We start from the raw sequence: 12,268 nt of genomic DNA on the forward strand, positions 1-12,268 counted from the left end.
TGTCATTATGGTTACTGGGTCTTCTCCCTCCTAGTACAGGGGTGTCATTATGGTTACTGGGTCTTCTCCCTCCTAGTGCAGGGGTGTCATTATGGTTACTGGGTCTTCTCCCTCCTCCTAGTACAGGGGTGTCATTATGGTTACTGGGTCTTCTCCCTCCTCCTAGTACAGGGGTGTCATTATGGTTACTGGGTCTTCTCCTCCTAGTACAGGGGTGTCATTATGGTTACTGGGTCTTCTCCCTCCTCCTAGTACAGGGGTGTCATTATGGTTACTGGGTCTTCTCCCTCCTAGTACAGGGGTGTCATTATGGTTACTGGGTCTTCTCCCTCCTAGTACAGGGGTGTCATTATGGTTACTTGGTCTTCTCCCTCCTAGTACAGGGGTGTCATTATGGTTACTGGGTCTTCTCCCTCCTCCTAGTACAGGGGTGTCATTATGGTTACTGGGTCTTCTCTCTCCTAGTACAGGGGTGTCATTATGGTTACTGGGTCTTCTCCCTCCTAGTGCAGGGGTGTCATTATGGTTACTGGGTCTTCTCCTCCCTCCTAGTACAGGGGTGTCATTATGGTTACTGGGTCTTCTCCCTCCTAGTACAGGGGTGTCATTATGGTTACTGGGTCTTCTCCCTCCTCCTAGTACAGGGGTGTCATTATGGTTACTGGGTCTTCTCCCTCCTCCTAGTACAGGGGTGTCATTATGGTTACTGGGTCTTCCCTCCTCCTAGTACAGGGGTGTCATTAAGGTTACTGGGTCTTCTCCCTCCTAGTACAGGGGTGTCATTATGGTTACTGGGTCTTCTCCCTCCTAGTACAGGGGTGTCATTATGGTTACTGGGTCTTCTCCCTCCTCCTAGTACAGGGGTGTCATTATGGTTACTGGGTCTTCTCCCTCCTAGTACAGGGGTGTCATTATGGTTACTGGGTCTTCTCCCTCCTCCTAGTACAGGGGTTGTCATTGTCAGCTGGTTTCCTAGTCCCAGATTAAGTCTGCTCTGTGGTGAATTTTCCCCCAGGGTCAGCTTCCCTTCCCACAATCCTAGTTATTATTGGGGAAATGCAAAATTGACCCAAGATCAGTGTCTAAGGGCAACTTCACCCTGCTACATCCTATTACTGGGTGATTCTTTTTATTTTTATGTATTCCATTGAGCATGCTTTTAATAAGTCCAGAAGGATGTTTAATGTGGGTCTGGGGAAACTGGCTGGTTTTAGAGTTAGGACATCTTCAAGAGGATCCAGGTCCCATTTCTGAGCGGTTCTGTAGTGGAACATTACATAACAGTAGTCCATTGGTTCTCTCCAGAAGGAGGGAAACTGTTTGAGGTAATGACTGTCTTAGTATCAGTACTTATTTCCCCTCTGAAACCGATGCTTATTTCTGTACACTTTTTTTTCTCTAATTGTCATATAAAATGTTTCGTTTTTTATTTTTTTGTGTGAGAGTATGTATTACTCTATTCTTCTGTTTTGTTAACCACAATCTTTTTTAATAAAATAAAATCCCACTATTTTTGCTTACTGTCCAGATGAGTGATCCACACCAAAAGTCTTGAAGACTTTATTCATAGAAAGCATATGGAGATGTGAGCATCTACATTATAATAGCATTAGACACAAACTTAGTGGGGTCTGTTCCTACACTGTCTCACCGATTGTCTTAATTTAGGTCTCTATTCAGTCTGTAAAGCTACATTTAGGTCTCTATTCAGTCCGTAAAGCTACATGTAGGTCTCTATTCAGTCTGTAAAGCTACATTCAGGTCTCTATTCAGTCCGTAAAGCTACATTTAGGTCTCTATTCAGTCCGTAAAGCAACATTCAGGTCTCTATTCAGTCCGTAAAGCTACATTTAGGTCTCTATTCAGTCTGTAAAGCTACATTTAGGTCTCTATTCAGTCCGTAAAGCTACATTTAGGTCTCTATTCAGTCCGTAAAGCTACATTCAGGTCTCTATTCAGTCCGTAAAGCTACATTTAGGTCTCTATTCAGTCCGTAAAGCTACATTCAGGTCTCTATTCAGTCCGTAAAGCTACATTCAGGTCTCTATTCAGTCCGTAAAGCTACATTCAGGTCTCTATTCAGTCCGTAAAGCTACATTTAGGTCTCTATTCAGTCCGTAAAGCTACATTCAGGTCTCTATTCAGTCCGTAAAGCTACATTCAGGTCTCTATTCAGTCCGTAAAGCTACATTCAGGTCTCTATTCAGTCCGTAAAGCTACATTCAGGTCTCTATTCAGTCCGTAAAGCTACATTCAGGTCTCTATTCAGTCCGTAAAGCTACATTCAGGTCTCTATTCAGTCCGTAAAGCTACATTTAGGTCTCTATTCAGTCCGTAAAGCTACATTTAGGTCTCTATTTAATCTCCACTAAAGCACGAACATTGCCTTTAAATTTCAATCACGCTGTAAAACATTTCCACAATGCAGATTGAATGGACCCTTAGACTGGGGGGGGCGGGGGGGGGCAGCAGGATGTTGGAAAATGGGGAGGGGAATGCCAAATGAATAATTTCCAGTGATTTGGTGCCACTTGTGTAATATAATACAAAACGCGCACCAGTTAATGATTTATTTAGGTCTTTAATCAGACAAATAAAGTGTAATTGTAATGTCTTACTAATGATTACATTAAAAAGGCACATCACTTTATTGTAACTTTCCTACAAGGTGACTGTGGAACCCAGAACAACATTAGAACGATCAAACAAAAGGACAAAACACAATTTAATCCATATTCTACACCAGTGGTTTCCAAACCTCTTCTCGGGACCCCCCCCCCTCCAGCTGTTCCAAACCTCTCCTCTGGGACACCCAGCCGTTCCAAACCTCTCCCCGGGGACCCCCCCCAGCCGTTCCAAACCTCTCCCCGGGGACCCCCCCAAGCCATTCCAAACCTCTCCTCTGGGACACCCAGCTGTTCCAAACCTCTCCTCTGGGACCCCCCCCTCCAGCTGTTCCAAACCTCTCCTCTGGGACCCCCAGCCGTTCCAAACCTCTCCTCTGGGACCCCCAGCCGTTCCAAACCTCTCCTCTGGGACCCCCAGCCGTCCAAACCTCTCCTCTGGGACCCCCAGCCGTTCCAAACCTCTCCTCTGGGACCCCCAGCCGTTCCATGCATTTGATCTATTCCAGAGCTAACACCCGATTCAACTTGTCAACTCATTTAAAGAACAAAATTGTGAAAGGTCTGAGGGGTCCCAGAGGAAAAGGTTGGGTAACTAGTGTTCTACGTTATCTTCAACGTAGTCACGTTACTCATCATTGGACCGGACAACAACAGTCCAAGGATTCGGACCGGAGAAGAGGGATGAGGGATCAGTTCAATCAGCCTACACATCACTCATCGTGGCATTTATCCATTTTTATATTAATAAAATGGTGTTCGTTTTGTTTGATTGTGTATATAATATTAACTATTTCAAATTGTGATTTTTAAATTGTGTATAATTTTATTTTCTGTATTGTTCCCCAGGGCACATTTGCAAACGAAACCTTGGTCTCAATGTTTGTTTTTTTAACCAGGGAAAAAAACAAAAACATTAATACCAAACACTGATTCCCAATGAAACATCCGTAGAACAGCCTTTCACTGTACACAGTCTTCTCAGTGGCTCTCTTCCTAAACGTGGGCAGACTGGACACCCAACAGCTTTTACTAGCCTGGTCACAGATGTTTGACTTGCCAGCTCCTACAGTATGGACATTGGGTTGGGAAGATGGCACTGAACAGATCTGGGACCAAGATAGCTTCTGATCGTGTCACAAAAATAACAAAATAAATAAATGTGGAAGAGACAAAACTAATAATTGATAATATGATGATGATGATGATAATAAGCACTCTCCTCTCTTCAACGTGGCCAGAGTCCCTCCCAGTCTCTACTCCATCGTCCACAGTTCCTGAGTTGGAAGCAGACCAGGCGTATATTCATTAGTCTAACACTGTAGAGAAACATTTTACAACGTGAAATGTTTTTGCAACAAAAACTAAAAAGTTTATATTGTTCCGTTTGCTTCCTAGTTAATAAAACTCCAGGTTGGGGATGATTGGAGACATGAAGGGGACGACTGGGGACAGGAAGGGGAGGACTGGAGACAGGAAGGGGAGGACCCCCAGGGTGGGGAGGACCGGATCCTGTGGGACCCCCAGGGTGGGGAGGACTGGGGACAGGAAGGGGACGACTGGGGACAGGAAGGGGAGGACTGGAGACAGGAAGGGGACGACTGGGGACAGGAAGGGGACGACTGGGGACAGGAAGGGGACGACTGGAGACAGGAAGGGGACGACTGGAGACAGGAAGGGGACGACTGGAGACAGGAAGGGGACGACTGGAGACAGGAAGGGGAGGACTGGGGACAGGAAGGGGACGACTGGGGACAGGAAGGGGAGGACTGGAGACAGGAAGGGGACGACTGGGGACAGGAAGGGGACGACTGGGGACAGGAAGGGGACGACTGGGGACAGGAAGGGGACGACTGGGGACAGGAAGGGGACGACTGGGGACAGGAAGGGGACGACTGGGGACAGGAAGGGGACGACTGGGGACAGGAAGGGGACGACTGGGGACAGGAAGGGGACGACTGGGGACAGGAAGGGGACGACTGGGGACAGGAAGGGACGACTGGGGACAGGAAGGGGACGACTGGGGACAGGAAGGGGACGACTGGGGACAGGAAGGGGACGACTGGGGACAGGAAGGGGACGACTGGGGACAGGAAGGGGACGACTGGGGACAGGAAGGGGACGACTGGGGACAGGAAGGGGACGACTGGGGACAGGAAGGGGACGACTGGGGACAGGAAGGGGAGGACTGGAGACAGGAAGGGGACGACTGGGGACAGGAAGGGGACGACTGGGGACAGGAAGGGGACGACTGGGGACAGGAAGGAAGAGTGTGGCTCCTCAGTCTCCCTTTAACTCTCCTCCCCTGACGACAGGCCTTCTATCTCATCCTGCTCTCCTCCGATGGCCGTCCAAAACGCCTTGGCAACCTGCAAAGCAAGTAATCAGGTAAACACTTTTAGGCATTTGGCCTCGATCAACATTATGCAGAAGACAAGAGGACATTCACACCCACTACAGGGTTTATGAGTCCTGGTCCTCCCCCAGGACAGGATGAGGAAACACTAAATCTACACAGAAGAAGACATTCACAGCTTGACACCGACAGTCAGGAGAACCAAGTATGAATATAATTTTATATATATATATATATATAAAAAAAGGGTTTTAACATTTTAAAATGATGTGTTTAGGGATGAAGCTACCTTCTCAGCATGAAGTTTCCTCTGTTCAGGAGGTAACCATGAGGCTTTATCTGCAGAGAGAAGAACAGCTCAAACGGGCATGAATCTAAACAGGGTCGTATGACACTGTTCTGTAATACACAGGGGTCGTATGACACTGTTCTGTAATACACAGGGGTCGTATGACACTGTTCTGTAATACACAGGGGTCGTATGACACTGTTCTGTAATACACAGGGGTCGTATGACACTGTTCTGTAATACACAGGGGTCGTATGACACTGTTCTGTAATACACAGGGGTCGTATGACACTGTTCTGTAATACACAGGGGTCGTATGACACTGTTCTGTAATACACAGGGGTCGTATGACACTGTTCTGTAATACACAGGGGTCGTATGACACTGTTCTGTAATACACAGGGGTCGTATGACACTGTTCTATAATACACAGGGGTCGTATGACACTGTTCTGTAATACACAGGGGTCGTCAATGACAACTAAGGCCGGGATCCAATCAGAAACCGCTCTACAGCACGCTGGATCCAATCAGAAACCTCTATAGCATACTGGATCCAATCAGAAACCTCTATAGCATACTGGATCCAATCAGAAACCTCTCTACAGCACGCAGGATCCAATCAGAAACCTCTATAGCACGCTGGATCCAATCAGAAACCTCTATAGCACGCTGGATCCAATCAGAAACCTCTATAGCACGCTGGATCAAATCAGAAACCTCTATAGCACGCTGGATCCAATCAGAAACCTCTATAGCACGCTGGATCCAATCAGAAACCTCTATAGCACGCTGGATCCAATCAGAAACCTCTATAGCACGCTGGATCCAATCAGAAACCTCTATAGCACACTGGATCCAATCAGAAACCTCTATAGCACGCTGGATCCAATCAGAAACCTCTATAGCACGCTGGATCCAATCAGAAACCTCTATAGCACGCTGGATCCAATCAGAAACCTCTATAGCATGCTGGATCCAATCAGAAACCTCTATAGCACGCTGGATCCAATCAGAAACCTCTATAGCACGCTGGATCCAATCAGAAACCTCTATAGCACACTGGATCCAATCAGAAACCTCTATAGCATACCGGATCCAATCAGAAACCTCTATAGCATACCGGATCCAATCAGAAACCTCTATAGCACACTGGATCCAATCAGAAACCTCTATAGCATACCGGATCCAATCAGAAACCTCTATATCATACTGGATCCAATCAGAAACCTCTATATCATACTGGATCCAATCAGAAACCTCTATAGCACACTGGATCCAATCAGAAACCTCTATAGCACACTGGATCCATTCAGAAACCTATATAGCACGCTGGATCCAATCAGAAACCTCTATAGCACACTGGATCCAATCAGAAACCTCTATAGCACACTGGATCCAATCAGAAACCTCTATATCATACTGGATCCAATCAGAAACCTCTATAGCATACTGGATCCAATCAGAAACCTCTATAGCATACGGAATCCAATCAGAAACCTCTATAGCACGCTGGATCCAATCAGAAACCTCTATAGCACGCTGGATCCAATCAGAAACCTCTATATCACACTGGATCCAATCAGAAACCTCTACAGCATGCTGGATCCAATCAGAAACCTCTATATCATACAGGATCCAATCAGAAACCTCTATAGCATACGGAATCCAATCAGAAACCTCTATATCACACTGGATCCAATCAGAAACCTCTATAGCATACGGAATCCAATCAGAAACCGCTCTACAGCACGCTGGATCCAATCAGAAACCTCTATAGCATACTGGATCCAATCAGAAACCTCTATATCACGCTGTACATTTAAGATAATATACAATTGAGCCAACATCTGCCAGTAGTGTGTACTATATAGGGATTAGGGTGCCAGTAGTGCACTGTAGGGAATAGGGTGCCAGTAGTACACTATGTAGGGATTAGGGTGCCAGTAGCGCACTATATAGGGAATAGGGTGCCAGTAGTGCACTATGTAGGGAATAGGGTGCCAGTAGTGCACTATGTAGGGAATAGGGTGCCAGTAGTGCACTATGTAGGGAATAGGGTGCCAGTAGTGCACTATGTAGGGAATAGGGTGCCAGTAGTGCACTATGTAGGGAATAGGGTGCCAGTAGTGCACTATGTAGGGAATAGGGTGCCAGTAGTGCACTATGTAGGGAATAGGGTGCCAGTAGTGCACTATATAGGGATTAGGGTGCCAGTAGTGCACTGTAGGGAATAGGGTGCCAGTAGTACACTATGTAGGGATTAGGGTGCCAGTAGTGACCCTAGTGTCTCCAGCCAGGTACCTTTCATCTCCTTCAGTTTGGTGAAGAGGCGTTCAAAGTTCTCCACGTCTGCGTCACCAGCGGTCAGGTTAGCCAGCTCCTGAATGTCCAAGTCAAGCATCGGATCTACAAACAGAAAACATGAACACGTATTGAAGGCCCTCTGCGGACCAGCTGGTAAAGCTTGGCGCTCGGGTTCGATTCCCGCTGCGCACTTCCCATAAGAAAAATGCATGCATGACTATGTAAGTCGCTTTGGATAAAAGCATCGGCTAAATGGGATAAATTACCCTTATAAATATGCTATGGATTCCATACATTTAATTGTTTAAAAATGGCCACTCGTCTTTATACTCAGAATCTATCATGGTGTATAATGTACATAGTCTCATTTGTGAAGAGTTGCCCCAAAAGCTTTTTCAAATGGATCAATAGATAACCTACTGTTAAAAGACTACCGATGGTGCTAACCTAAAGCCTACTGAACTGATGCCATGAAAGAATCAGATCCCAGTCCACTTACCTACTACTGTCAACTAACTACCACCGACCGTTCCGATAGTCAACTAACTACCGCTGATAGTCAACTAACTACCGCTGATAGTCAACTAACTACCGCTGATAGTCAACTAACTACCGCTGATAGTCAACTAACTACCGCTGATAGTCAACTAACTACCGCTGATAGTCAACTAACTACCGCTGATAGTCAACTAACTACCACTGCCTGCTAATAGTCAACTAACTACCACTGCCTGCTAATAGTCAACTAACTACCACTGCCTGCCGATAGTCAACTAACTACCACTGCCTGCCGATAGTCAACTAACTACCACTGCCTGCCGATAGTCAACTAACTACCACTGCCTGCCGATAGTCAACTAACTACCACTGCCTGCTAATAGTCAACTAACTACCACTGCCTGCCAATAGTCAACTAACTACCGCTGCCTGCCGATAGTCAACTAACTACCGCCGATAGTCAACTAACTACCACTGCCTGCCGATAGTCAACTAACTACCACTGCCTGCCGATAGTCAACTAACTACCGCTGATAGTCAACTAACTACCACTGCCTGCCAATAGTCAACTAACTACCACTGCCTGCCGATAGTCAACTAACTACCACTGCCTGCCGATAGTCAACTAACTACCACTGCCTGCCGATAGTCAACTAACTACCACTGCCTGCCGATAGTCAACTAACTACCACTGCCTGCCGATAGTCAACTAACTACCGCTGCCTGCCGATAGTCAACTAACTACCGCTGCCTGCCGATAGTCAACTAACTACCGCTGCCTGCCGATAGTCAACTAACTACCGCTGCCTGCCGATAGTCAACTAACTACCGCTGCCTGCCGATAGTCAACTGACCACCGCCGATAGTCAACTAACCACCGCCGATAGTCAACTGACCACCGCCGATAGTCAACTAACCACCGCCGATAGTCAACTGACCACCGCCGATAGTCAACTAACCACCGCCGATAGTCAACTGACCACCGCCGATAGTCAACTAACCACCGCCGATAGTCAACTAACCACCGCCGATAGTCAACTAACTACCACTGCCTGCCGATAGTCAACTAACTACCACTGCCTGCCGATAGTCAACTAACTACCACTGCCTGCCGATAGTCAACTAACTACCACTGCCTGCCGATAGTCAACTAACTACCACTGCCTGCCGATAGTCAACTAACTACCACTGCCTGCCGATAGTCAACTAACTACCACTGCCTGCCGATAGTCAACTAACTACCACTGCCTGCCGATAGTCAACTAACTACCACTGCCTGCCGATAGTCAACTAACTACCACTGCCTGCCGATAGTCAACTAACTACCACTGCCTGCCGATAGTCAACTAACTACCACTGCCTGCCGATAGTCAACTAACTACCACTGCCTGCCGATAGTCAACTAACTACCACTGCCTGCCGATAGTCAACTAACTACCACTGCCTGCCGATAGTCAACTAACTACCACTGCCTGCCGATAGTCAACTAACTACCACTGCCTGCCGATAGTCAACTAACTACCACTGCCTGCCGATAGTCAACTAACTACCACTGCCTGCCGATAGTCAACTAACTACCACTGCCTGCCGATAGTCAACTAACTACCACTGCCTGCCGATAGTCAACTAACTACCACTGCCTGCCGATAGTCAACTAACTACCACTGCCTGCCGATAGTCAACTAACTACCACTGCCTGCCGATAGTCAACTAACTACCACTGCCTGCCGATAGTCAACTAACTACCACTGCCTGCCGATAGTCAACTAACTACCACTGCCTGCCGATAGTCAACTAACTACCACTGCCTGCCGATAGTCAACTAACTACCACTGCCTGCCGATAGTCAACTAACTACCACTGCCTGCCGATAGTCAACTAACTACCACTGCCTGCCGATAGTCAACTAACTACCACTGCCTGCCGATAGTCAACTAACTACCACTGCCTGCCGATAGTCAACTAACTACCACTGCCTGCCGATAGTCAACTAACTACCACTGCCTGCCGATAGTCAACTAACTACCACTGCCTGCCGATAGTCACTAACTACCACTGCCTGCCGATAGTCAACTAACTACCACTGCCTGCCGATAGTCAACTAACTACCACTGCCTGCCGATAGTCAACTAACTACCACTGCCTGCCGATAGTCAACTAACTACCACTGCCTGCCGATAGTCAACTAACTACCACTGCCTGCCGATAGTCAACTAACTACCACTGCCTGCCGATAGTCAACTAACTACCACTGCCTGCCGATAGTCAACTAACTACCACTGCCTGCCGATAGTCAACTAACTACCACTGCCTGCCGATAGTCAACTAACTACCACTGCCTGCCGATAGTCAACTAACTACCACTGCCTGCCGATAGTCAACTAACTACCACTGCCTGCCGATAGTCAACTAACTACCACTGCCTGCCGATAGTCAACTAACTACCGCTGCCTGCCGATAGTCAACTAACTACCGCTGCCTGCCGATAGTCAACTAACTACCGCTGCCTGCCGATAGTCAACTAACTACCGCTGCCTGCCGATAGTCAACTAACTACCGCTGCCTGCCGATAGTCAACTAACTACCGCTGCCTGCCGATAGTCAACTAACTACCGCTGCCTGCCGATAGTCAACTAACTACCGCTGCCTGCCGATAGTCAACTAACTACCGCTGCCTGCCGATAGTCAACTAACTACCGCTGCCTGCCGATAGTCAACTAACTACTGTTATGTCTGTTATGAAACATGCACTAACTAAGTCTCTCTGGATAATAGCATCTGTTAAGTAACATGCACTAACTAAGTCTCTCTCTGGATAATAGCATCTGTTATGAAACATGCACTAACTAAGTCTCTCTGGATAATAGCATCTGTTATGAAACATGCACTAACTAAGTCTCTCTGGATAATAGCATCTGTTATGAAACATGCACTAACTAAGTCTCTCTGGATAATAGCATCTGTTATGAAACATGCACTAACTAAGTCTCTCTGGATAATAGCATCTGTTATGAAACATGCACTAACTAAGTCTCTCTGGATAATAGCATCTGTTATGAAACATGCACTAACTAAGTCTCTCTGGATAATAGCATCTGTTATGAAACATGCACTAACTAAGTCTCTCTCTGGATAATAGCATCTGTTATGAAACATGCACTAACTAAGTCTCTCTCTGGATAATAGCGTCTGTTATGAAACATGCACTAACTAAGTCTCTCTGGATAATAGCATCTGTTATGAAACATGCACTAACTAAGTCTCTCTGGATAACAGCATCTGTTATGAAACATGCACTAACTAAGTCTCTCTGGATAATAGCATCTGTTATGAAACATGCACTAACTAAGTCTCTCTCTGGATAACAGCATCTGTTATGAAACATGCACTAACTAAGTCTCTCTGGATAATAGCATCTGTTATGAAACATGCACTAACTAAGTCTCTCTGGATAATAGCATCTGTTATGAAACATGCACTAACTAAGTCTCTCTCTGGATAATAGCATCTGTTATGAAACATGCACTAACTAAGTCTCTCTCTGGATAATAGCGTCTGTTATGAAACATGCACTAACTAAGTCTCTCTCTGGATAATAGCGTCTGTTATGAAACATGCACTAACTAAGTCTCTCTGGATAAAGCGTCTGTCATGATAAATGCACTAACTAAGTCTCTCTCTGGATAATAGCATCTGTTATGAAACATGCACTAACTAAGTCTCTCTGGATAATAGCATCTGTTATGAAACATGCACTAACTAAGTCTCTCTGGATAAAGCGTCTGTCATGATAAATGCACTAACTAAGTCTCTCTCTGGATAATAGCATCTGTTATGAAACATGCACTAACTAAGTCTCTCTGGATAATAGCATCTGTTATGAAACATGCACTAACTAAGTCTCTCTGGATAATAGCATCTGTTATGAAACATGCACTAACTAAGTCTCTCTCTGGATAATAGCATCTGTTATGTAACATGCACTAACTAAGTCTCTCTCTGGATAATAGCATCTGTTATGAAACATGCACTAACTAAGTCTCTCTGGATAATAGCATCTGTTATGAAACATGCACTAACTAAGTCTCTCTCTGGATAATAGCATCTGTTATGAAACATGCACTAACTAAGTCTCTCTCTGGATAATAGCATCTGTTATGAAACATGCACTAACTAAGTCTCTCTGGATAATAGC

The 12,268-nt window shown here is 46.0% G+C and overlaps 1 protein-coding gene across 1 annotated transcript in view; it reads right to left on the minus strand.

The window, feature by feature from the left end:
* Nucleotides 1-4,761: 4,761 nt before the first annotated feature.
* aagab (alpha and gamma adaptin binding protein) overlaps nt 4,762-12,268 on the minus strand; it is an 8,315-nt gene continuing 808 nt past the window's right edge. Inside the window, exons 3-5 of the mRNA XM_038984088.1 lie at nt 7,573-7,677; nt 5,270-5,319; nt 4,762-4,993 (exon numbers count right to left, since the gene is read on the minus strand). Of these exons, the coding sequence (XP_038840016.1) occupies nt 4,916-4,993; nt 5,270-5,319; nt 7,573-7,677 (233 nt within the window). The 3' untranslated portion in view covers nt 4,762-4,915. The remainder of the gene's footprint in view (nt 4,994-5,269; nt 5,320-7,572; nt 7,678-12,268) is intronic.

This window comes from Salvelinus namaycush, unplaced genomic scaffold (assembly GCF_016432855.1).
Source record: "Salvelinus namaycush isolate Seneca unplaced genomic scaffold, SaNama_1.0 Scaffold2116, whole genome shotgun sequence".
In the NCBI taxonomy this organism is placed as follows: domain Eukaryota; kingdom Metazoa; phylum Chordata; class Actinopteri; order Salmoniformes; family Salmonidae; genus Salvelinus; species Salvelinus namaycush.